The sequence below is a fragment of the Erpetoichthys calabaricus genome, chromosome 5, assembly GCF_900747795.2.
Source record: "Erpetoichthys calabaricus chromosome 5, fErpCal1.3, whole genome shotgun sequence".
In the NCBI taxonomy this organism is placed as follows: Eukaryota; Metazoa; Chordata; class Cladistia; order Polypteriformes; family Polypteridae; genus Erpetoichthys; species Erpetoichthys calabaricus.
The window spans coordinates 25,702,861-25,730,338 of NC_041398.2; the positions used below are offsets into that span (position 1 = coordinate 25,702,861).

The 27,478-nt window shown below is 38.6% G+C and overlaps 1 protein-coding gene across 2 annotated transcripts in view; it reads right to left on the bottom strand.

Moving 5' to 3' along the window:
* Positions 1-27,478, bottom strand: part of LOC114651555 (uncharacterized) — an 89,557-nt gene that overhangs the window by 45,508 nt on the left and 16,571 nt on the right. Inside the window, exons 2-7 of one of the 2 annotated variants that reach the window (XM_051927397.1) lie at positions 25,922-25,966; positions 22,753-22,920; positions 20,662-20,814; positions 4,710-4,877; positions 2,356-2,511; positions 1,588-1,755 (exon numbers count right to left, since the gene is read on the bottom strand). In XM_051927397.1, the coding sequence (XP_051783357.1) occupies positions 1,588-1,755; positions 2,356-2,511; positions 4,710-4,877; positions 20,662-20,814; positions 22,753-22,920; positions 25,922-25,966 (858 nt within the window). Of the gene's footprint in view, positions 1-1,587; positions 1,756-2,355; positions 2,512-4,709; positions 4,878-20,661; positions 20,821-22,752; positions 22,921-25,921; positions 25,967-27,478 lie in introns of both variants that reach the window. The other variant, XM_028801361.2, reaches the window with a different exon arrangement.

Below are 27,478 nucleotides of genomic sequence, written 5' to 3' on the forward strand. Positions count from 1 at the left end.
ATACTAATCGACTAATTTAACTATAGTAAGTTGTTTTATAAAGATTTATTCTGCCAAACTTTGCGAAAATCCGACATAAAGTACTTGGTAAGTAATTATTATTATATGCTTTAACTTGCTGTAACTCTGCTTTATCAATTTTATAAAGTAAAGTTAGTTCGCTACTATATAAATCACCATTACTGTGGAACCGGTGGGCGGTTAGAAAATTTTACTACTAACAGAGATACAAAAGTGGGCGGTAGGTATAAAAAGGTTGACTACCCCTACTATAGCCTAAGCAAATTATCTTTGATGCCCCCCCTTAACTGACCTGAGCCTTAATTTACCAGCAATGGTTAAGTAATGGGAAGGTGGAACAGCACTAAAAATAAAAACAAAGACATGAAACAAACACACTTATTCTATTTTCTGAATTTCTGATGCACCTTCTTTCAGCTGAAATTAATTTCTTCTCTAAGGCTCCTTAAATAACATCCAAGCACTATTAGATTAACTACCCCCAATTAGTAGCTTATCAGCTCCACTTGGTCACTCCAGATTGACCTACATTTGCATTTATTAGACAGTAAATTGTTAGGATATGAGAGTGCCATAATAGCACAGAGGGTGTGAGACCATCTAAAAGCTCTACAAGCCACTAAAGCCATCCCAGCCTGCCTCGAATATGTTTCACCCCAGTCACCATGACTCCCAGCTCCATAGGGAGCCTTCAAGCCCATTCAGATCCAAAATGACGAACAGGCTTTGAAAGTTCAAGAATAACTTGATTATCATAAAATATACAAAAATATAAAAAAATCCCTTCAAGCCAGAAAGTAAACTCTAAAATCCCTCTGCCTTAAAGAATCTTTAAAAATAAGGATATTTATTTGAAACTCAGAAATGATACAGATACATGAAAAATAATTCAAACATAACCAAGGATACCATAAACCAGAGAATGAACTAGCCAATGAATAAACCCTGTCTAAAACACAATAAATATTAAATGAAAAATGGAAAGCTGAGAATATTTGGCAAACACATAACTATATGATCATCTGAATTTAATCCAAATCTATTCTTATAATTTACTCATTACTTAGTTGCTCATTTGCCCTATATGCACCTCCCGAGCTTTTCCACCATTACTACTTCACTGATATGTATTTATTTTTATAATTAAATATCAAAGAAGTAGGTTGGAATTACAAAATCTGAATAGATTCAACAATCAATTTTCACTGGATTTTTGAAAAATAAAGCAAAAAATTGTTGTTAGAATAATATTTGATTAAATAATATTAGAAATAAAATATTATTTTCTAGTTGCATCTGATATATATTTTATGTTGTGAAATATGTATATAGTACTTGAGGACAATATGAAATTAACAATGCTCATTCCAATGTTCCAATAGTTGTGGTGAAATTGTCAAACTTAAGAAAAATATGCTAAACATGCAAGTTGACCATGCAGTTAGTGACAAACACTATATGATTATGTACTAAATATCCATGATCATCTTCGTTTCATTAAACTTATATTCCTAAAAAATTTAAAAAAAAAAAGTTCCTAAACATAAAAGCAGAAAGTGCAGTTACCTCAAATGTTCAGTAGCATATCCTTCAGAATACAGTATTTCAATTGCAGACTTTATTGTATGCTCACCAAGCTCTCCAGATAATTCTATATTGATAGGTGTGAATTTTGCAATTATTATTTTGCAGATGTTTGATATTTTTACTTCATTGATGTTATCAACAGAAAAGCTTAAAAGGAAAACAATGCAATTAATTGTACATTTTAAAGTATTTCAGGAAAAAAATTGTTAATGGTTTATGTTATAAGTGCATAAAGCAATATTTTGATAGGGTGGTCCCAGACTAGAAAGGGGTTGGAAGTGAAAACACCTCCACCAGGTGGGCAGAAAGCAACAGTTGCAGCATTCACTGTGTTCCTATCTAGTTTGTTTGGCATGTGTAGGACCACTTACGAGCTGGGCATATACTCACAGTATAATGTAGTCTCAATGAAATGCATGGACTAAAAACAAAGAATTTTTTTGTTAAACTTTATCAGCCACAGTAATTCCTATTCCTTTTCCAAATGGTATTATGCATATATATATATATATATATATATATATATATATATATATATATATATATATATATATATACCTTTGTTAAGATCTAAAATATTCAAGGAAAGAGGGTCATTTAAGAGAAGCAGTCACTGTCAAGCAAATTATTAAGCATTAATTGTTTAATAATTTAGGAGTTTTAGTAGAATTCTAGCAGAAACCTATTAAATGTTTAGCAACAACAGTACAAAATTATTTTGTTACTGATAAAACAGATGAGGGTTACCTGGATTCAGACTGGTCAATGTTGTATTTCATGAAAAATCCACTTTCATGCTTCCCTGATTTCAGTTCCCAGTTAACATGTTTCATTTTGATTTCTTCCGCCAGAATATTCCAGATTCTTTCTGCTGATTCATGACTTAGATTACTATTCTTTATCCTTAATAAAAAAAAAGTTCTTTCTATACATGAAATAGCTCAGACAAAAAACAGAAATTGGTTTTACAGTAGAAGAATAAAAAAAATAAAGATAAAAAAAAGTTTACTTGTTTATGTTTCACTCTGCTTCTCTTGCTGAGGGTTCTCGTGGTAATATGCACTATTGGATTGCTAAAGCCACATTATAACAGCAAATGGTTTTTGCCAATTTTTCATATAAAATTATCTGACACTCCCAAACCAGACAAGAGGCACAATCCTTCCATGGCATGTCCCTAGGTACGTTTCTGGCTCCTCTTTCAGTGGCCTGTGCCTGATACCATGAAGATGTGCCCAATGGGATTTTTTATTATATGCTAAAACTGTCTTAACTGACTGAGGTAAAATGAGGTCCACGGTTGGTTGGCGTCTTTGGGTGGGGCGTGGTAGCGTGGTCTGAGTGGCTACAGTAGAGGATCCAGCATGCACACTTCATGCACACATGCAGGATTGCCCATGTCCCTCATTAGCACTGGAGCTGTGATTGCCACAGCTTGCACCTCACCTCCCTTTAAAAAGGTAAGTACAAGTGTTAGTAGAGAAAAGGAAAACAAGGGAGAGAACAAAAGTTAAACAGAGACATTGAGAAAGAAAGGCAGGAATGAGAGACAGCCAGTGTAAGACAGGTGAAAGTAGGCACACAGGAATAGAGCCCCAGAGAGGGGCGTACTGTATGTGGCCAGCGCTTAAGAGGGTGCTGAGTGACTGCTCCTATTGAGTGACAAGGGAGCAGGAGTGACCATTGAGCTCAGGGTGTGCTATCGCCGGGAGAAGCCAGTGAATGACGGTGGTGGAAGTGCAGTGCACCCCCTGCTGGGAGGAGCCAGGAATCAGCAGTGGTACAAGTGGAACAGGGCTCGATAGTTCCATGTGGAATGCCATGGGATAGGTAGCGAGGACATGGGACAGGATAAATGGTTGTCTGTGGCTGCTAGTGCACTTCTCCTTAGACTTCCATGTCTGAAAAGGGCAAGTCGAGGAGATGTCAGTTTTAAAGGGGCACCATGGCTCAGAATTTGAAAGGGCAGTTTCCTGCCTGTGCGTTTTTCACCTTGTTTTAATTAATTCTTATTTATTGAATTTTAACCTCCACAGCCACTTCTTTTCATTGGATTATTTATTTATTATGGAAGGAACACTTCACCTTTTGAACACTGCAACTTTTGAACACTGATTTGTTTTGATTGTTTTCATAAAAGCATTGAGCACTTTAACACCAATTCCTTGCTGTATGCGTGTTGTGTCCTCATCTGCTAGGTTCATCCCTTGGGTATGTTATTGGCGGTAGCGGGTTTAAGAGGCTTCCCACGGGAACCAGTAGCGTGGAGCTGTCCTGCACTGTCACACTGACTCCTTTAGAATCTGGAAAGCAATGATTCTACTCGGAGGTCCTTTGGGAGAGTAAGCCAGATAAACACTGTTCCACAGCTAGGATAGAATTCATGTGCCAAATTCTGAATGTGAAATTCAACTTTTATTTGGAGTCTCCTTTCCAGGATCCTTGTGGTCTTGCTACTACAGAGTTTTTTCATAATCACTGTGGTCTCAATCACAGATATATACACAGCCAACCTGGAATGACTTTTCTATTTGTTCCATGGATCTAGCCCTACTGCTTCTTGTTTCACAACTTCCTGGATATTTGAGACTTCCTCACTACCTCTGCAACCCAGGTAGTGGTTTCTATATCCTGTCTGCTAACTGTCCCTTCTTTTGCTGGTGGTGAAATGAACTGGTGCATCTGAACTGCTCCAAGTCTACTGATGTTCATCATCTTGGAAAGCATCTTGTGACTGCTTAGACTTTCCATGCTGGGCCTTCCTCCTAGGATACTACAGCAGTATTCATCCAAAAACCATGAAGAAACAATGATTTTGGAAGACTGGTTTCATCTAGTCCTAGAACCTTATTACTAAGATTCTTCAGTATTTGTTAATTTGCATAAAAAACAGTAGAACTGTAATAAAGGCATCTGACAAAAATGCATGATAAGAATATTATTGTAAAGCATCATGGAAAACCATAATTAGACCAATTAAAAAGTTACTGTTGTTTTACATGAAGACAAATATCTAGTGTATTAAATGTAAAATATAGTATTATTAGATAGAGAGTAAAGAGCTGTATTGAACAATAAATAAAAGACAATTTAAAAATTACCTCAGATGTTTGAGAGTGAAATCAGTATTTCCCATTATTTCCATGATAAATGCTACAATTTGTTCACTTTGTTCGCCATCCAGTTCAACTACTTCAGGCTTAAAGTTTGGAATAACCATTTTGCAGATGTTCTTCAAATTATAAGTGCAAACACCAGAGAATGTAATACTTCAAAAGAAAAAAAAAGTATAAATATATTTAAACATCCATCCATTCATTTTCTAAACTAGTTTATCCATAGCAAGATTATGGGGCAGCTGAAGCTATCCCAGCAATCACCTGGCACAAGGTAGGGACAAACATCTAGATAGGGCATCTTTCCATCACACACACATTAGGGTATGTGTGTGTATGTGATTCAATACATGTGAATGTGCATATATGATTCAATATATACACCAGAATTCTATTATAGCTGTACTCAAATATTTTTTTTTCTAAAAGGCATCTCCTTTGTGGCCAACTATTACTTTTCATCAGATGTTCCATGTTCACAAAAAAAGCCCACTGCTCATTCTTACATTTGCATAAATCACCAGGTCTTTGGAAACATTGCGAGCGAGCATCCTTGCAGTGCTGTTTCCTTTAGACTCAGCTCAGTCCATCCACAATGTGCCATCTCAGGTGTTCTCCCTTCCCCACAAATTGATGCTGGTGGTGAACTTTATATTCCTAGTTGTGTGAAAAAATTGCACTTCACACAAGGTGTGAAGGTGAATTTATACACTTTTTTAGGTAATTCAAATAACTGAAGCACAAATGGTTATCAAATTAGTGTAGTCTTTTTATTACATGCATTGAGGAAATATGAGTGATTATAAATGCTATATATATATATTTATATATTGTGGCAGGTGGCTGGGGGCTGTGCCCAGCCAGGATGCCTAGAAGGACCGGGAGAGGGACTACGCCTTCTCTGGCCCACGAGAGGGCAGCCACCCTGGTTTGTATGGGTGCCACCGCCAGGTGAAGCCCTGAATGTCAGCACTTCTGCTACACCTGGAGGTGCTGGCAGAAGAAATACCAGGGACACCCAGAGTGCTTCCGGGTGCTCATGCAGCACTTCTGCCACACCAGAAAGTGCAGCAGGAAGCTTCTCAGGAGGCAACTGGAGCACGTCTGGGTGGACATAAAAGGGGCCGCCTCCCTCCATTCATCAGTTGGAGTTGGGTGGAAGAGGACAAAGCTCGGAGGAGAGGAGTGGAGGCGGTGAAGAGAGGACGGGAGTTTAAGAGGCCTGGACTGAGGGTGTGTGGTGCAGGGGCACTGGATTGTGTGTGGGACACTTTCTGTAAATACTACTGTAAATAAACTGTGTGTGGTGGACTGAGAACGATGTCTGTCTGTCTGTGTCGAGGCTGGCTACCACAAAATATATATATATATATATATATATATATATATATATATATATATATATATATTGGCGCAGGTGGCTGGGGGGGCAACCCGGCCAGGATGCCCCGGAGGACCGGAAGAGGGCTTACGCCTTTCCCAGACCACGTTGGGGCGACCGCCCTGGTACCTAGGGGGACCACGGGTACAGAGCTTTGAAGCTCAACCCTGTAGGGGCCCGTGGTCCCTGCCAGGGGGTGCCCCAATGCCTTTGGAGCCCTGTACCTCAGGACTTCCGCCACACCTGGAAGTGGGTGGGGAGTGCTGGTGGAAGATTGTCAGGAGGCACCTGGAGCACATCCGGATGATTATAAAAGGGGCCGCCTCCTTCAGTTCATTGGCTTGAGTCGGGAGTGGAGAAGGACGGAGCTTGGGAGGAGAGGAAAGGAGGCGGCCTGAAGAGTGAGGCATTGGACTGTTGGCCTGGACTTTGGGGACTTTAGGGGTTTGTGGTGCACTTGTTGTTGTAAATAATGTATAATAAACGTGTTGTGGGTGACTTGAATGTGTCCGCCTGTCTGTGTCCAGGCTGGCTTCCACAATATATTATATATATATATATATATATATATATATATATATATATATATATATATATATATATATACACACACACACACACACACTCATATATACAGTGCATCCGGAAAGTATTCACAGCGCTTCACTTTTTCCACATTTTGTTATGTCATGGATTAAATTCATTTTTTACCTCAGAATTCTACACACAACACCCCATAATGACAACGTGAAAAAAGTCTACTTGCAGCCTTTGCTCAATACTTTGTCGATGCACCTTTGGCAGCAATTACAGCCTCAAGTCTTTTTGAATATGATGCCACAAGCTTGGCACACCTATCCTTGGCCAGTTTCGCCCATTCCTCTTTGCAGCACCTCTCAAGCTCCATTAGGTTGGATGGGAAGCGTCGGTGCACAGTCATTTTAAGATCTCTCCAGAGATGTTCAATCGGATTCAAGTCTGGGCTCTGGCTGGGCCACTCAAGGATATTCACAGAGTTGTCCTGAAGCCACTCCTTTGATATCTTGGCTGTGTGCTTAGGGTCGTTGTCCTGCTGAAAGATGAACCGTCACCCCAGTCTGAGGTCAAGAGCGCTCTGGAGCAGGTTTTCATCCAGGATGTCTCTGTACATTGCTGCAGTCATCTTTCCCTTTATCCTGACTGGTCTCCCAGTTCCTGCGGCTGAAAAACATCCCTACAGCATGATGCTGCCACCACCATGCTTCACAGTAGGGATAGTATTGGCCTGGTGATGAGTGGTGCCTGATTTCCTCCAAACGTGACGCCTGGCATTCACACCAAAGAGTTCAGAATTTTCATTCTCATGGTCTGAGAGTCCTTCAGGTGCCTTTTGGCAAACTCCAGGTGGGCTGCCATGTGCCTTTTACTAAGGAGTGGCTTCCGTCTGGCCACTCTACCATACAGGCCTGATTGGTGGATTGCTGCAGAGATGGTTGTCCTTCTGGAAGGTTCTCCTCTCTCCACTGAGGACCTCTGGAGCTCTGACAGAGTGACCATCGGGTTCTTGGTCACCTCCCAGACTAAGGCCCTTCTCCCCCGATCGCTCAGTTTAGATGGCCGGCCAGCTCTAGGTAGAGTCATGGTGGTTTCGAACTTCTTCCACTTACGGATGATGGAGGCCACTGTGCTCATTGGGACCTTCAAAGCAGCAGAAATTTTTCGGTAACCTTCCCCAGATTTGTGCCTCGAGACAATCCTGTCTCGGAGGTCTACAGACAATTCCTTTGACTTCATGCTTGGTTTGTGCTCTGACATGAACTGTCAACTGTGGGACCTTATATAGACAGGTGTGTGCCTTTCCAAAGCATGTCCAACCAACTGAATTTACCACAGGTGGACTCCAATGAAGCTGCAGAAACATCTCAAGGATGATCAGGGGAAACAGGATGCACCTGAGCTCAATTTTGAGCTTAATGGCAAAGGCCATGAATACTTATGTACATGTGCTTTCTCAGTTTTTTTATTTTTAATAAATTTGCAAAAATCTCAAGTAAACTTTTTTCACATTGTCATTATGGGTTGTTGTGTGTAGAATTCTGAGGAAACAAATGAATTTAATTCATTTTGGAATAAGGCTGTAACATAACAAAATGTGAAAAAAGTGATGCGCTGTGAATACTTTCCGGATGCACTGTATATATATATATATATATATATATATATATATATATATATACACACAGTACTGTGCAAAAGTTTTAGACAGGTGTGAAAAATTTTAACAAAGAATGCTTTCAGAAATGGAAGTGTTAATCATTTATTTTCAATCAACAAAATGTAGTGAATGAACAAAAGAGAAATCTAAATGAAATCAATATTTGGTATGACCACCCTTTGCTTTCAAAACAGCATCAATTCTTCTAGGTACACTTGCATACAGTTTTTGAAGGAACTCGGCTGGTAGGTTGTTCCAAACATCTTGGAGAACTAACCACAGATCTTCTGTGGATGTTGGCTTCCTCACATCCTTCTGTCTCTTCATGTAATCCCAGACACACTCGATGATGTTGAGATCAGGGCTCTGTGGGGACCATACCATCACTTCCAGGACTTCTTGTTCTTCTTTACGCTGAAGATAGTTCTTAATGACTTTGGCTGTATGTTTGGGGTCGTTGTCCTGCTGTAGAATAAATTTGGGGCCAATCATACGCCTCCCTGATGGTATTGCATGATGGATAAGTATCTTCCTGTATTACTCAGCATTGAGCACACCATTAATCCTGACCAAATCTCCAACTCCATTTGCAGAAATGCAGCCCCAAACGTTCAAGGAACCTCCACCATGCTTCACTGTTGCCTGCAGACACTCATTATTGTACTGCTCTTCAGCCCTTCGAGAAACAAACTGCCTTCTGCTACAGCCAAATATTTCAAATTTTGACTCATCAGTCCAGAGCACCTGCTGCCATTTTTCTGCACCCCAGTTCCTATGTTTTCGTGCATACTTGAGTCGCTTGGCCTTGTTTCCACGTCGGAGGTATGGCTTTTTGGCTGCAACTCTTCCATGAAGACCACTTCTGGCCAGACTTCTCCGGACAGTAGATGGGTGTACCTGGGTCCCACAGGTTTCTGCCAGTTCTGAGCTGATGGCACTGCTGGACATCTTCTGGTTTCGAAGGGTAATAAGCTTGATGTGTCTTTCATCTGCTGCACTAAGTTTCCTTGGCCGACCACTGCGTCTATGATCCTCAACGTTGCCCGTTTCTTTGTGCTTCTTCAAAAGAGCTTGAACAGCACATCTTGAAACCCCAGTCTGCTTTGAAATCTTTATCTGGGAGAGACCTAGCTGATGCAGTAGAACTACCTTGTGTCTTGTTGCTGTGCTCAATCTTGCCATGACATGAAACTGTCTTCCACAACCTCACCTTGGTAACAGAGTCTGGCTGTTCCTCACCCAGTTTGAAGCCTCCTACACAGCTGTTTCTGTTTCAGTTCATGACTGTGTTTCAACCTACGTGTGACATTGATGATCATTAGCACCTGTTTGGTAGAATTGGTTGATCAGACACCTGACTATAATCCTACAAAGTCCCTGACTTTGTGCAAGTGTACCTATAAGAATTGATGCTGGTTTGAAGGCAAAAGGTAGTAACACCAAATATTGATTTGATTTAGATTTTTCTTTTGTTCACTCACTTTGCATTTTGTAAATTGATAACAATAAACAATCATTATTTATATTTCTGACAGCATTCTTTGTTTACAACATTTTTTCACACCTGCCAAAAACTTTTGCACAGTACTGTATATACACACATACAGTATATACATATATATCTATATCTATACATATACATGCCAGTGCCAATCCTGCCACCAACCCCGAAATTTTCCCTGCAAGTTGGAGGACCTGCTTGGATGCAGATTAACGTTATACCCAGGACAGAGAAATTGCAGGTAATTGGCCTTGGTCGGGGGCCTAACGGAGTAGAGTTTAGGCAGTGGTATATTTCTGCATAGTCTAATATAGCAAAGGGAACCGGACTATGACAGCAGAGAGGTGTAATGGCCTTTTAAAAATATGTAATAGTAGCATAGCGTAACAGATATGCTTGGGCCGTCAAACCAGCCTTTCGGGTGTACATCGCTATGGGGCTGGCCCAAAAAAAACAGCCTGCTTTGTTATGAAGTGCTAAAAAAATTATGTAATAATTTGTACTCAATATGCACGATGTGCATCATTTACTACATCCCAGTATATTCGTTGTATCCCCCAGTCTTACTGTCAAGGATACAGAGTACAGAGAAAGTTTTTTTTTGAATGTGCTAATCAACATACAAATTTGGAGAGATGAATATTCTTGTTCAAAGAATTAAAATGAGACCAGAAGGAGTGTGAGGGAAAACCAAATTAAATTTGTTGGGAAATGTGATTGTCCATTAGCAGAAAGATTCCATTCCAGATTGGGTGGAAGGTATAAGCCCAGTAGTAAAGCTCTAGGTCTAACAGAAACACACTCTGCCTGCCTGAGTGCTTAATGCTAGGACTACTACAGTTTCAAAGAAAATGAGAATGGAGGGATCTAATTTCAGAACAATATTTGATTCAGGAAGAAAGAGGGTGCATAGAACAGACAAAATTAATGTAGGAAACAATATTCATTTTTCTAATGGCTAACCAACCACGAGAGGGAGATAACATTAAGAGGTGAGGGATTCTTTAGCATCCTTAAAGACACAGCAATAGTTAGAGATAATAATATCTGGAATATGATTACAAATACCACTACCAAGGTATCCAAATGTCTTTCTTATTGCTATAGACCGAAGTAGATTAGATTGTTAGTAGTAGCATTATAAAACAGGATTGCAGCTTGGGACCAAATAATTGTGTAGCCCAAAACAGCTTCATATGATCTAAACAAATTATGATCTGAGGGTGCATTACTAAGAATGAGGAAAATGTTGTCAAGATAGAGAAATATTTTGGGGTAGGGTGCCCAATATACAGTACCAGTTATTTGATCATTTTTAGTGTGGTTCATTGTGCCTTTCTGGCAGCTTTAGAGATGCAAGCTCCTTTATGTTCCTTCAATATACCTGTGCTGCTTTCACCAGCAGATGACACTGGGAGCCTATTTATGCACTTAAAGGACAAATTTTCAACTCAAAAGTTAATTCTTCATAATCATGGTATGTATTGACTTGCCACATAAAAATATTCTAAAGCATACTGTTTCATTTATACATTTTTAATAATACCTTGTTTGTTGGTGGCACCGCTGCCACCTCCATAGACTGCATCCATTAAATTACATTGTCATGACAACATCTAAATAAATGTCATTGGTATTTAGTACTTTGTTTCCTAATTTTTCATAACCTATTTCTCATAACTGAATTATTTCTAGTTTCTCTGAAAAAAGTGCTTTGATGGTGACATAATCACACATATGTTTGAACTGACCTCTTGAAAAATTGTTAGTTTAAATTCTGACCAAAAAAAAACCAAAAACAAAAAAACGGAATGTTGTGTCATACTGACATCTGATTGTGCTGTCCATGATTATTATAACATGCATTGATTAATACAGTGTACCAAAACCAAATACAAAATTTCCTTGAATACACAAATGTTTATATAAATTAAATCGCTGAACTGATTCACTTATTTAAAATTAAATGTATTTATTTTAAATATTTTTTATTTTATATATTTTTATATAAAATATATTTTTTAATCATATTTTATATATTTTTTTGTTTATTTTTTATTTATCAGTTATTTTACTTGTCATGTGAATATGAGACAGCCTTATCCATTGTCTTTGCCTTCTTTATCCACTGCTACAATTATACATGGCATATACCACATTGTGTCAGAAAATAACAGAATGCCCAGTCCTTATGAGCTAAAAATGATATTCAGAAATTTCTAGTGGTGTACCGTGCACCACTACCTGAAATTGTTAAAACAAATCCTTTATTATAAAATTTACAACAATTGCCTTTTTTGTCACCTTCAAAATACATTTTTGTCCATTCCTGGGAACACTTCCTGTTTTCATCCTTTGAGACCATGTCTACAGCCTAATACGTTTTTCCTGAATTTCTTCCACGGTATCAAATGTTCCACCCTTCAGTCTCAGTTTTAATGTTAGGAACAAAAAGAAGTCTACAGGAAACAAACTCTTTAAGAAGTCTGTCAATATCAAAAAGCATAATAATTATTGTGGGTTGGAGAAAAAAAAAATCACCCAAGTCATGTGCACAAGTGAAAAATTAATAAATTCCCAAAATATAAACTTGATGAACTCAGCACTATGCCACTTGGCAGACTGATTAACGAGACTGTAGGACTTCAATACCTAGTGATAACTAAACCTTACTCCAGTGCCATTGACTGATTTTGTGAATTTTTGAGTCTCCCCATATGTTTTTATTGCTTATTGTTTTCTTTATATACTTATTCATTCATTCATATTAGTTAAACTGCATACAACATATAATATGTTTTAAGAAGAAAACTGTCATTTTCACCCATCAAAGCTGAAAGGTGAATTGTCAGTAGACTGGACCCAAGTGCAGCACATTTGGGCACAACTTGTGACTCTTTGCATCTGTGGTGGATATTAATGCAAGAAAACTTTCAAAGAATTACTAAATAAAGTGGCAAATTTAATTTGAGATGCTCTCAGTTCTTCATACTGCCATACCTCTGCATATGAAGAGTCTGCTGTAAATGTGGCACTTCATTCCCAAAGATCACAATCTATGTTTTGTTTGAATGAGTAAACCTAATTAATAACTTTCACCATTCTTTGTCTGTAGAAATGTATTAGGTCTATAATATGATGATGTAATCTTGGTTCTAGGTTCCTTAACCTACACAAAGTTATTATTAACAGCACATTTAAAATTGAAATTAACTTTGAATGATTGCATAATAATCTTTTTTATATTCCATGGCTGCAGATGTTTCCTACAGCCCATGGTAAGAGAATGTGTTTTTTTTTATTCATTTAGGGCTAAATGCTGTAGATTGTACACAAAACATAAATAAAACCAAGACAAAAAAGTGGCACTCAAATCATCATTGTGTTGACTAGCAGAATGAAGCATGCTACTTTTGTGCTCTTCTATGTCAGTCGTTGACTGGAAGTTTAAATGGTTGCTTGAGAGGAGCCACCTGCATATATTCATCCAGTGAACGGCGGTTGGTGACTGAGGGCGGGTGGTCACACAGCATTTGCAGTGACAGAGCAAGCTGAATATGGGCATGTAAAATGTGTGAAATAGAAAGCGATTTGCGTGCCGCCTTTCTTTGTGCTTGTTGTAATTCAGACGCCTGAAATCGTAATGTGCTGGTCAATAAAACCTTTATTGTATGGACAGAAAAATCAGAAGCAAGTAACGTTTCAGTTTATTTCTCAGGTATCTGCATTTTGTTGACAGTAATTCACCTGACACTTCGCACAGGAGAAATCATTTTTACTTTCTCAGTATACTACTCATGAATAAAATTCAACTTCGAGATTTTGATGAATCTTAACGTTTTAGACCTCCCGGAGTCCAAAAATACAATTTTTGGAATTATGTCTGTGTGTGTGTGTGTCTCTGTGTGTGTAAACATAACTCAAAAATGCAACAAGATAGATGGATGAAATTTAGCATGTGGTTGTTATACCAAAATTGTAGATCTGTATTAACTTTTGTGCCAAATCCATCATCCGGAAGTGGTACTTTACCTGAATACATACTCGATTTTTTTTTATTCATGCAGCTGCAGAGTCTGATTTATTGAACTTAACTTTTATAATAATTGTTCAATATATTCTTAATTTGATTTGATTTGTTGTTGATGGTTCTTTAACACTAGAATTACCAGAGCCCACGAAAAAACTCGTAGATCCAGCCCACCTTAAATCCGTTCGCACCTCTCCCTCAGTGTCTTTTGTCCTGTAAATGTGCCGATTAAGACAAGCAGCAAGCAGCCTGCTATTCCATCCCCCACCGCCACAGACCGGGCACAAAGTTCTCCCAGCTCATGCCTTGTTTGATTATCTGGGAGTGAACTGCTGGAGTTTTAGAGTAGAAATAATAGATCATTATTTGGAAAACATGCATTTCATGTGTGTTCCGTTTCTATAATAATCTGTGTAAACACATTGCTAAAACAGAAATGTTTGTCATATTTTAGTGGTAAATGACAAAATGTAGGAATAAACTATATAATGTGTGAAGCCTGAAGTCCAAAGATCAAATAAACACTTTCACAAAAGGTTCAAGGACAATACAACAGCTTCCGTGGCGTAGCAGTAAGATTTGCTGATTTGTAATCAAGAGTCCCCGGTTTGATCCCGTCTACCTCCTGTATTTGCCGTTTTCAGTAGTGAGGTGCTCTTATTGTTAATATTTTACAGTACACACATACATTTGATTTGCGTCTGTAAAAGACGGTGTAAATTTATAGGACTTGTGAAAGTTATCTTTTTTTCACTTTTATTCTCTCCATCATGATCACGATACATACTACCGCCCTAGGGACCTGACGCTGTTAGTTTTTATTTCAAACTGGGAGTAACTGTAGATGTGAGTGGTGTTTTGAGGCAATGGAACTGGACATTCTCTGATCTGGAGAGATAAAAGCTGACACACAAACGCTGGTGAATCTGCCTTCTTTGTTCTCACTGTCACTTGATTTTTTTTTACTCAGTTTTATTGAGTGTTCCTGCTCACACTGAATTAATATGCACCTTATGGTTTATGATGTCAAAAAGAAAAAAAATACAGAGACATAGGTATATATGATATTTGGAATTATTCATTTTATGACCTGTATAGTACATTTCGGAAAACATTGTGGCAGGGATGCAACATTATTCATATTAATTCGCATAACACCGCTTGGTTTTTTTCCCCGATCTTGCCAGTCCCCACATGTTGCTGTTTCTTTTGTACTCCAGGTACAGGTACAATTGGTCAGTGCAGATTTGTTCAGCACAAATGACATAGAAAATATTTTAAAAATTATAAAATTGTATAAAATTGTTCATATTCAGTATCTGGTTTTGATGATGCTTGTTTTAATCAGACAAAAACAAAACCAGATCGAAAACCATGCTCCACTAAACATTAAACTCATATCCAAATCCGTTAGGTGTACAGTTCTATCTGACTGTGACACAAAACTAAACTCCATAGGAGCTCTATGCCATAATTACTAAAACTAAAACTGAAACTAATAGATATAAAAAAAAAACCAGAAATGTCTTTGTGAAATAAAAACTAAATTAAAACTAAAAATACACGATGAAGGAAAACTATAATTAAACTTATAGTTAAATTAAAAGTTCCAAGTAAGGTCAGAAAAAATATAGAAATAAAAACTAATATAAAAAGGCAAAACTATAATAACCTTGGTTCAAGCTACAGAATAATAATAGAAATGTTCAAAAACAACAAAAATAAAATAAAAACTTTTCTAACATCAACCAAGAACTTGCAAAAAATTAACAAAAATACTGAGTCTTTGTAACAATCGTCAATTGATATTTGGGTTTTCACTATACTACATCCATATTTTAGGACAAACTGGGCACTGACCATTCTGCTATGCTTTATTGGCACACCTGGCCTATTAAAGCATCAGATTTAACAGACATGCAGATACACAAAATAAATCCCCACTTGCATTCCAAACTAAGTGACTGAACTACAGCTTGTACTAGGAATCTGTCAGTACTTCATCTGATAACAAAAGTGTAAATCAGATGTTGAAGGACCTCTTTGCAGACTTCTGCTACAGACTTCTTGAAGCGCAGAATGGGCTCAAGCCAGAACAAAGACCTGTAAATCAATTAATGACAAAGGAACTGGACGGACAGAAGAACTTGCCTATGAGGAGACATTGATTTTATAACTGGAAGTGACTTTAATCCAATCAGGAGAAAGCTGTACATTCTCTTAAAACTTGTTGCACCAACCTGAAGATTCTCTCTGGCTCTGTCAGGTGGCTGGTTCTCTTAAGTAAACTCTGTAGAAACTTTAATGGGATTATATATTGGCCCTTTGCTCAGGGTTCCTCCTGAGCACATTCATCAAAAACCAATATCGAAAACCAATTTCTCTTTGTGGTTCTGAAACTGATAATATTTTTTCTCTTTGTGGACCATAAAGATAACATCCAGTCTGCCAAGCTAAAGCTGCATGCCTGTAGTAGGATGAGATGTAGCCATTACTTCAAGAAGGGAACTTCAGCATCTAAACTCTTAAGCCAGAATGACTAATGCTTTTCCCTAAGAAGATGCAGATGACACACCAAAGGGCTTAACAGCAGAAGACGAGCTGAGAAAGCAGCATTACCAAACACAACAAAGTATCATGCAATAAAGAGAAAGAGTGAACTCCAATGGAAGAAGAATCACTTACTTGAACCCAGAGCAAGAACTCCATACAATATCAGACATCACTGTATCATAAAACTAATTATCTGTGCCAAGATAAATTAGAAGTCTAAATAGCAAGTAAGCTGAGTGTCATTATGAACAATGCTGCACATTCTCCCAGTGACACACTAAGTCAGAGTATTTTCAGCCAAAAAATGATTTAGCAGGAGTGTATCAAGACATGCTACTGTACAGTGTCCATTTTAGGACATCCTCCTCCCTTGTAAAAAACTCCATCCTTCCTACTACCTTCGACAAAATATTCCTCCTCCCTGCGAGGAATCCCCAGTCACCCCTCCTCCCTCCTCCCTCCTCTCTCCTCCCTCCTCTCTCCTCCCTCCTCCATCCGCTCTCAGTTCTCCGCTGTCCGTTTTCCGCCATCCACCCTCCTATCTCCGTCATCCGCCTTCAGCTCTCCATCAAACCCCACACTCCCACCGCCCCCTCATCGACATTTTCGTTAATGAAGTGACGTAATACTTCAGCTCCACCTTCTTCACAAGTTCATTAACCATGCCGCCCGCATACAAACTTAAAAGGTTTAAATAAAACAGAAATATATACCTTTATTTTTAACTTCCTTAACTTGTGGAGAGTGTATCCTGTAGCAAAGCCCTAACTTTTTTCACGAAAGCCCCTTTCAGTCAATAAGCCTAAAAAACAGGTGTAAAGATATTGACAACAAGCAACACAAACCCACCAAGACATGGAATCGTTTAAATCAAGGCGCTGTGCTACCTTATTCCAGATTGGTCCTAAGGCGTTCGTATTTTTCAAAGCAGTTCTGGTTTCCATCTGCATCTGTAGCTGAATTGAAAAACACCATCCCATACTATTAGTTAACGATTAACACATTTCTATATGTATTGTAAGCATACAATACAACTGATAATATGTTGCGCTTATTTATCTGGTGTACCGACATTTTTGCGTGGTTTGTGCCCTTCAGAATGAAAAAAGTTTGCATTTACCTTTTTAATAAAAGGCGAGCTTTTAAGCCTGAAAAATCACACCGTAAATGCACACGTTTAATTGCACACGTGTTAATATGTATGCTTAAACAATATTAAAAGACACTCAACAATTAACGTCATTTACTTTCGTTCCCACGTTTGAGTCGTGCTGTAAATTCTTACTGTGAAATATAATTGACAAATAATTTGGTTAATGAACTTGTGAAGAAGGTGGAGCTGAAGTATTACGTCACTTCATTAACGAAAATGTCGATGAGGGGGCGGGGGGGAGTGTGGGGTTTGATGGAGAGCTGAAGGCGGATGACGGAGATAGGAGGGTGGATGGCGGAAAACGGACATCGGAGAACTGAGAGCGGACGGAGGAGGGAGGAGAGAGGAGGGAAGAGGGAGGAGGGGTGACTGGGGATTCCTCACAGGGAGGAGGAATATTTTGTCGAAGGTAGTAGGAAGGATGGAGTTTTTTCGGAGGGAGGAGGATGTCCTAAAATGGACACTGTACTACTGGGGCTCCTTTATATCAACAGCATCATATCTGCATAATATCTCACTGTGACTGTGACAGCCAAGTGAGAACTTTTCTTTCTTTTGATATTTTCTTGCTTTGTAGTAATTCCAATGTGTGTTCAGACCAAAGTGTTTGTGTATATTTATTTGTTTACGTATTTATCTACCTATTTATGTATGTTTGTATGTATTTATTTAAAGAGCTTCTGTAAAATGACAAATTTCCCTTGGGGACAAATAAAGTCAGTCTGTCTGTCCATCCGTCCGTCCATCTATCTATTTAAAACAGCCAGCATCTATATGTTATATGTTTGTCTATGTCTATGTCCTGTCTTGTATATCTATATATTGTGACAGCAGATGGTGCTATACCAGAACTTAACCTGACACAGACAGACGCAGGAGGCACACTAATAAAATCACAAATATTTTTGTTTTTCTTCACTCGTGGAGAATGTCTTCCCCATTCCCATGAGCCCACAACACAGTCTAAACACCAAACACAATACTTTCTCTATTCCTTTTCATCTTCTCTTCTCCTCGGCAAGCTTCATCTCCCTCCTCCCAACTCTGGCTCCCCGAGTGGTGTCTGCTAGCTCCTTTTATATGAGTCACCCGAAAGTGCTCCAGGTGCTCATTGCCCTACTTCCGGGTGTGGCGGAAGAAACGTCCACACAAGCTCAGGAGCAGCAGCAGAGCCCCCTGGCAACACTGATGGATCCCAACAGGGCTGTAGATAACTCTATCTCCCATGAAGCCCTGCGGGAGTCCAAGGCACCACTGCAACCCATGGGGGCTGTCATCTAGCATTCCTGGGGAGGTACTGTTCTGCCCACGCTTGCTCCCTCAGTCCTCTCAGTGAAGAGGTGTCCCGGCCGGGCAAGGACCCCAGCCATCTGTGACAATATACAATTTGCAATTGTCATATTTCTGTAATCCTTGTGTTTATAAATAAATTGTATTATTCTGTTTCTTAAAATGGGTGGGCTTCAATTACTTTATTTAAGTCTAAAGGCTGGAGACCCACCTCCTATAACAGAGAAATGTAAGGTAAATAAAGCAGGATTTTTGCTGAATTATTTAATTAGTTACTGCCATTGCTGAAGGAAAAACTGATAATTATTTAACCAAGTTAAATCTTTCCTCCTTTCCCTTATTACAATGACTCTGGGTGGGCAAGTTAAGATTCATCGATCCATTCCTTCAATGTGCAGAATTCCATGGGGTGGTTTAACTGTGAGAATACACAATAATTTAAAAATGTTTTATTTTTTTTTAATTAATTTGGGAATGATTTGATCACTGTCATTGCATCTGTAACACTGGAATATAAATATAACCATGGCATGAGTTAAGATTATCCTTCAGTTGGATCAAAATAAACAACAATCTCAAGCATTAGTTAATTTCAGTTTCCTAAGTAGGCCAAGTGCTAGGTCAGTTTTGATTTCAACTTATTTTTTTAATTTGACTTTAATTATGTGGTTTGCCACAGTACTTTGGTAGCTCGTTATATTTTTTGATTTCCAAATTTTTATTCTTGCCTGACTGAATACAGTTCTGCTTTTCATTGTTATCTCCTGGACCTGCATCACTCACAATATATGCAGTCCGTCTCATCCCATTAAACAGAAGGCTGAACCTTGTTTTGGGCACACAAAATGTCAGAGGATTATTGTAAATGATCCGCCTGGTGTGGTGGAAGTGCTGCCAAACAGGGCTTGGCAAATGTTCAGGCACCCCTGGCGGTAGCCATGGGCCCCAGCATGCTTGATCTTCAATGCTCCAAACCCGTGACCCCTCTGCAAGCCAGGGGCCTACCCTCTAGCATTTTGGGGGAGATAGTGTCCTGAAAAAGCTCTCACCCCTAGTTCTTCCATTGTCGGGGTGTCCCGGCCAGGTAAGGCCCTGGTCGTCTGCCACAACATAGTCAGAACATAAGGTTCAGAAACTTTTCCAAAATATCAAGTGACGTAAATTAGTAGCTGTAAAATTTCCTATTAAATTGATTTTAAATGTTTACCAGAAAAGATTAAATTAAGCAATTTATCAATAAGAAATGATGTATCACAAGCGCTAACTTTTGGTCATTTTTGCTATAAAAGCTTGTAACATGGTAGCTTGCCCATGAAATACTTCAAGCAAATACTATACTGCTCCCTTTCTTAGCTGGCAAAGTATAGAAATGCATGAATACTACAAACCTGAAATAAGTACTGATTATTATTGTTGAAGAAGAAGGTAAGAAGGCAAAGATGTCAACACATTTATGGAGAACAAGCATTGATCAGAAATAGTACTAACATAAAAGAGCTTAATATAAAGAAATTATGGAAAGTAAAACATTACAATTCTGCGGTGGGTTGGCGCCCTGCCCGGGATTGGTTCCCTGCCTTGCGCCCAGTGTTGGCTGGGATTGGCTCCAGTAGACACCCGTGACCCTGTGTTCGGATTCAGCGGGTTGGAAAATGGATGGATGGAAAACATTACAATTGAAGTTTTGGCAATTGTTAAGATAGAGTTTACCAAACCCAGACAAAAATAAATAACAACTGACCTCAAATAGGCTATTGCCAAAAATTAGGGACAGCAATTACAGCAATTAAGACTGAGATAGAGAAGATCAGGAGATTGCATAAAGTGTACATTACCTTAACTGTGAACTACCACCATAATAGCGAAGTATCATATCATCTTCTTTATTTTGAGATAACTGCCATACACTTTTTTTCATGATGTTGTCTGTAAACTCAATGCAGCAAACTTCCTTCACAGAAGCCTCAGATGTGTTCTTGCTGTGTAATCTGAAGCTAAAGAAAGTAAGAGTTAAAAATAATAATAATACATTAAATATTACAACACAAGGCTCTTCAGAATTACTGAATCCATCTGTAACTCCACAAAATACCTTAGCCCAAAAACATTGTGTATGCTAAGGAAGTATGATCACAAAGAGTAAATGTGTTTGAAGACAATGAAAATTTGATGCAGAGTCATCATGATGGATGATAATGGATACTTTGTGATTTTTCTTGTTATATTTATGTGGTATCTTTCTAGCATGGTAGTATGGTAGCACAGTGATTAGTGTATTTCTTCAGAATTCTGGGTTTAAATCCCAAGTAAATCACTGTTTGGACTTTGTAGATTTCTCCTTCTTCTTTGTGGACTTTGGGATATAAGGTTATTGCTTTGTGCCCAGTGCTCCTCTGCTCTCCCAAAAGCCTGAATTGCAATAAATAGGTTTAAGAAATGTATTTTGATTTCTCTCACTTTCACCAAAATCTTGAAACTGAGTGAAAACTACATTTCATAAAATTTAAAAGTGTACAGTCTATAGTGTTGTATATTTACAGTACATTTTTAAATGTATTTACAAATATGTTTGTCATAAACTGGTCCCAATTTTAGTATGCAATAAATTCCCGGTGTGACTCTTTAAATGTTAAGAAACATTTCCAAGAAGAACCTGCTAGGTATTGTGTTGCTTTTTCAAGAAATGTTAAAATGTTATTAACAGATTATACTTTGTTCTCAAACTAATTTGAAATTTTGTATGTTTTATTTATTTACTTAGTAGATGTGACTTTATTTAATAAACACCTGAAATCATAGTGTTCTGTTGCAATGCTGTCCCCTAGACAAACTGGAACTCTAAGTGGAATCTTCTTCTTGGCCACCAACAACAAAAACTCCCCAACTCGCACCTCTCTGAACCCACTACATTAGTATTTCTTATAACAGCTGTAATTTGTACAATGCATATATAAATAAACAATAATTGAAAAGCATACAAGTCCCACAATGTGCAAGTTCCGAATAGGTGCAGGTATGCACATGCATACATCACTCCAAGGTTGACTGGGATGCTTGGCTGATCGTGCAGTCACATGCAAATGTGAGTGAGTCAGTCAGGAGCCTCATTCACACCTCAATGAGGGTGGAGGATAGAACCAGCACCCAATCTGGGCTATAGAGTGAGCCTGCATGGCAGGGGAAGGACAAGAAAATAAACAAAGAAAAGAACAATGAGGAATGGACAGAAACAGAACAGAGTCAGTGCAAAATAGGAGGGGAGGCAGGAAGATGGGAAAATGAGCCGCATGAGCAGAGCATGTGGCTAGGCCCTCAAGAGGGGGGGACAAAAGGGCTGCTCCTACTGAGCACCCTTAAGAAGCAGAAGCAACTAAGTGCAAAGGGATGCTTCCTTTCTGGCACCTGGTTTTACGGATTATTTAATTATTTATGCACTAATTTGAAAGCACTGCACTTTTGATACTGTTTTATTAAAAAACAAAGCACTGAACACTTTTCACCAAACCCGTGCTGACTGTGTGTGTCCTCATTTGCCTGGCTCATCTCAGTTTACGACTATCAATGGTTCCAGGTTCAAGAGGCTTAGGACACACCAGGAAGCATGGAGTTGACCCAGACCATCACAGACATACTGGATTTTTTGGAACCATACTTTCTATTTCAATGTGTTTCTTTTCACACTCATTTTTCTTTCATAGAGAGACATGATTTTTGTATTCCTTTTTAAAGTTGCCCAAGATGCTTGTAACTGTTTGCAACAAGTCAGGTTTCAATAAAACCCACGCTATACCTTCAAATCTTAGCATTTCTTATGTCCTATTTATAATAAAAATAAATGCAAACATGTATTAACAGACAGACAGATATTTTTAATCTAGTAACCTTACAAAGAACACTATAATAAAGCTTCTACCAATATTACTTACCTCAGATTTTTGGGTGTGTACTTTTCAACTTTCAGTATATCAATGACAGATTTCACTGTCTCTTCTCCAATCTCACCTGACAGTTGAATGTCTGAAGGTTTACATTTTGGGATTATCATTTTACAGATGCACAGCGTAGATAATTCTGAAAGACCAGAAACTGAAAACCTATATTGGAAATAAAAACTAATTAAAAATACCAGATAAAGAAAACAAAAATGTTGAAAACACATCCATATCTGCATTTCATTACAATTATAGCTTTACCTGTGATTGGGTTTTCAATCTTTTCTATACAACAATTCAAATGATTAAAAAAATGTTTCAGAGACAATGGTGGCTATGACCAAGCCCAACCAGTACTGCAAGACTTCACATTTACTTATTTGATTAAAGGACAAAGAATGTTCAACTAGAAATTAATTAAGTAGACACCCTATTTCATCTGATAAATGAAGAAGCATTAACTATATAAAACAGATATGTTTAAAAATACAGACAGCATAAACTTCCTTATAAACCTGTCTTTTGACTCTTCTGTAAACTATTTTCTATTTTCACTGTTCCTTTATTTATAGCAGGTCTTAGTGCGCTTGATAATTGTCATTATAATTAAAAGCACAACCTGTATAAATGTCAGTAAAGCAGCAGACCACTGCTGAGCAGGCAATAAAGAAGAGAAAAGGAAAAAAGTGTTGTGTATATAACTGAGATTCCAATTGGTTACAAAGAATATACTTTTAGATTCACACCCGGTCAAAGACAGATGAAAGAATCAAATTACAAAAACTGTAAAGTATCTGTATACTAAATACAAGATACTTAGATTTTTGCTGTTAAATACCTCAAATTGCTGGAAGTAATTATTTTAGCATGGATATGCAGAATCAAGGGAGGCACAAGATATAAACACTGTGCCAAAGCCATGAATTACTGTTTAATCAAAGACAATAACAACAAGAACATGACAATTAGATCAACAACTTTATAATATGTAGGATTAATTTGTATAGTATTTTCACATTAAAAAACATGATCTATGAACATCATGCAATTCTTATTACAAGTCAAAAACAAATATATGAAAGTACTTTTTCAGGTCCAGGGGGGTATTTTCCGTACGTCGCTTAAACAATCCGAGATCAGATGCCTCTTCTTGGATGAGTTAATGCCAGTGAAACTCATCCAGATAAGTCAGTTTTTCAAACGCAGCTGTGTAGTAGATTAGTCGAGCTGGATCTAATCATCCGAGATGAACGCGCGTGCCCACGCTGATTGAAAAGCCCATATATATTGAGTCTAGAAAACATGATCAGCAAGTCTTTGATAGGCTGTAACAAAATGACGAAAGAACGGGCGCATTTTTTTTTCCACACAAGCGGAGCAAGACCTTTCATTCGAAGGACATGAAGAATTTCAAGAGTTAATATGCACAAAGGGTAACACTGCAAAAGCAGCTCAAACCAGAAAAGACGGCTGGCAAAAAGTGGCAGACAAATGAAATGCATGTGCATTGTACTTACTGAAAGCAGCATTTCATTTCCTATGTGTCAGATTAATTATTATTTAATATGTCATAATTCCAGATCAAACGTGAGCACAAGGAGAACATGGGAACAGGTTAAAGTGAAGTACAAGAATATACTTCAAACTGGTAAATATTGGTATATAACTGTTTAAAGAATTGATGACATAAAGAATCATATATAATGTAAAGAACATTAACTTTAAAGCTAATAAGAAGGCAGACAAGCAAAAAACAGGTGGAGGTCCACGCGGTCCAAACCTAACCCCTGCAAAAGAGTTGGCTCTCCAGCAAAATGCCCATTGCCCTGTTTCTGAGGGCATTCCACGGGGAAGCTCCTCCTCAGAACCAGTGGCAGGATGCAGTGGTCACTTCATTTCAGGTAAAGGATGGTCATTGCATATATTTGTCCTCAATGTGTGCCATTGGTATGTTCCATATAGCCCTCTTTTTTGCTGGGTCAGTTGCAGGGAATGTCATATCCCTAGAACCTGTGTCTGACCAACGAGATATTGACGAAGGTCAAATATTTGATGAAGACACTATGTCTGATTATTCATCAGGAGGAGAGGTACATTTTCCAAATAATGTTTGATCAAACTCCACTGTGATCAGTCCCATGTGCCCCAATCACATTTGGAAACCCTGGGTAATGAGACTGTTAGGCTGATTGTGAGATTCTTTATGGAATACCTGCAATGGCATGAAACGCATCTTTTGTCTGCACACGCAGGTGTCCAGGAAACACTATGAAAAACCGAAGGAAATATTTCAGAGCCAAACAGACTTTACGAATTGCCTGGCATATTGCACTTTTAGTTAGATTTTCCGCATCGCCTACAGTATATAAAAAAGTGCCGCTTGTAAAAATCCTCAAAGCAATGCATACTGTCGGTGTGGTTGTGACAGCCCGACTTCGCCGGGTTTGACTTCAAACATACGGAGCTAATAAATCTTTGAGGTACAATATTCCCCCTCGACTAAAGTGGTATCTTTCGTACAGAATTTCCTCCGGGAGCAATAAAGGATCTTGCCGATAGCGCAAAACCCTCTCTATATGAAATTCTCTTCGTATAATTTGCACACCAATATCAATTGGTCGCTCATTCATGAACGGCAAAGCCATGACTGGATGATTTCCACGAACCGTCACTGATCACGTGTGTAAACTAATCCTTGTTTATGTAGAACAAACCTGCTCCGAGCAGGTTTGAAGATTTGGGTGTGTTGCTATGACAACACTTCCAGCAAGAGTTTCAAAAAACCGACAGATCCAGGATCAGGCCAAATCGTCAACAATTACATCCGGCTAAGCGAGTAATCCACGTACGAAAAATACCCTCCAGGACTATTACAGAAAACTCAGGATAATGCAGTAGCCTTTGCAATCATCTCAATTAACTTAGGATTCTGCGATATATTCTGGGACAAAGAGCGTCCTCAGTTAAGGAGCAGAGGAAAAGATTTCAAACATAACACATTTACAAAGAATTATAAGGAAAACCTTTTGTTGACTTGAATTTTTTGTGAAACATTATTCATGATCATAACCACTGATCTATTAGTTGAAAGATAATTTAATTTAGGTAAGAGAGAAATTATTAATTTATTGATTAACAGATCTTTGAATTGAAATAAACTTACTTATGACCTTCTTTGTTGTCACATTCCTCCCACATTTCTTCAGGTCTATTGTTTTAAAGAAAATTGAATAAATTAATGGAATGAAAATTTATCTAATGAAAATGAAGACAAGTCAGAAATATATAGTAACATTCACATCAAAATGTACATCCTGGTGTGACAATTTGTAATACAGACAACACTTATCCTTACATTCTGTGTGAGAACAAGGAAGTTGTTTACATCCACAAATGGGGAATAAAGGTTTTTAAATGAAATTTTGGCTTTATATAAACATAGGTATTCTGTTAGATGAGAAAGGCAACCAGTCATAACACATACACCACAGAAACCTCCAGCACAATAGTACACAGGCACTACTTTCTTATTTGATCGTGTAAACTGAGCTTGAAAGGCAAATTATATCTATGGGATTTGATATTTAAATAATGGCAGGGTTTACCATATTTGTAAAGGTCAAACAAACAAAAAAAGTCTTACATGCTTGCAATAACTAATGCATGTATAATTACAATTTATTACGATAGAAAATTAACCCAGGCTCATGTTATCTGATGTTTTTTTTTTCTCTCTAAAGCTAACATTTTGGGCTATTACAAGAAACACGGAGAAGCAAGGAAAACCTCACAATGGCAAGTTTGTCACAAAAAGTGACTTGGTTAGGAATCAAATACAAGTTACTATTATCCTGCCTTGCATGCTAAGAGAAATAGATTTTACATTAAACTTCATTCTCTTACTTAACCAAGCTCTCCACTTGCAAATCCCCCGACTCCACTGTGCAAAATATATAATACTGTAAACAAATGTGAGTTGGGTGGTGGCCGAAGGCGGGGACCTTGGCGGTCCGATCCTCGGCTACAGAAGCTGGCTCTTGGGACATGGAATGTCACCTCTCTGAAGGGGAAGGAGCCTGAGCTAGTGCGCGAAGTTGAGAGGTTCCGGCTAGATATAGTCGGACTCACCTCGACGCACAGCTTGGACTCTGGAACCAATCTCCTTGAGAGGGGCTGGACTCTGTACCACTCTGGAGTTGCCCCTGGTGAGAGGCGCCGAGCAGGTGTGGGTATACTTATTGCTCCCCAACTTGGAGCCTGTACATTGGGGTTTACCCCAGTAGACGAGAGGGTAGCCTCCCTTCGCCTTCGGGTGGAGGGACAGGTCCTAACTGTTGTTTGTGCGTATGCACCGAACAGCAGTTCGGAGTACCTACCCTTTTTGGAGTCCCTGGAGGGGGTGCTAGAGGGCATACCTTCTGGGGACTCCCTCGTTCTGCTGGGAGACTTCAATGCTCATGTGGGCAATGACAGTGAGACCTGGAAGGGCGTGATTGGGAGGAATGGCCCCCCCGATCTGAACCCGAGCGGTGTTTTGTTATTGGACTTCTGTGCTCGTCACGGATTGTCCATAACGAACACCATGTTCAAGCATAGGGGTGTTCATATGTGCACTTGGCACCAGGACACCCTAGGCCTCAGTTCGATGATCGACTTTGTGGTCGTGTCGTCGGACTTGCGGCCACATGTCTTGGACACTCGGGTGAAGAGAGGGGCGGAG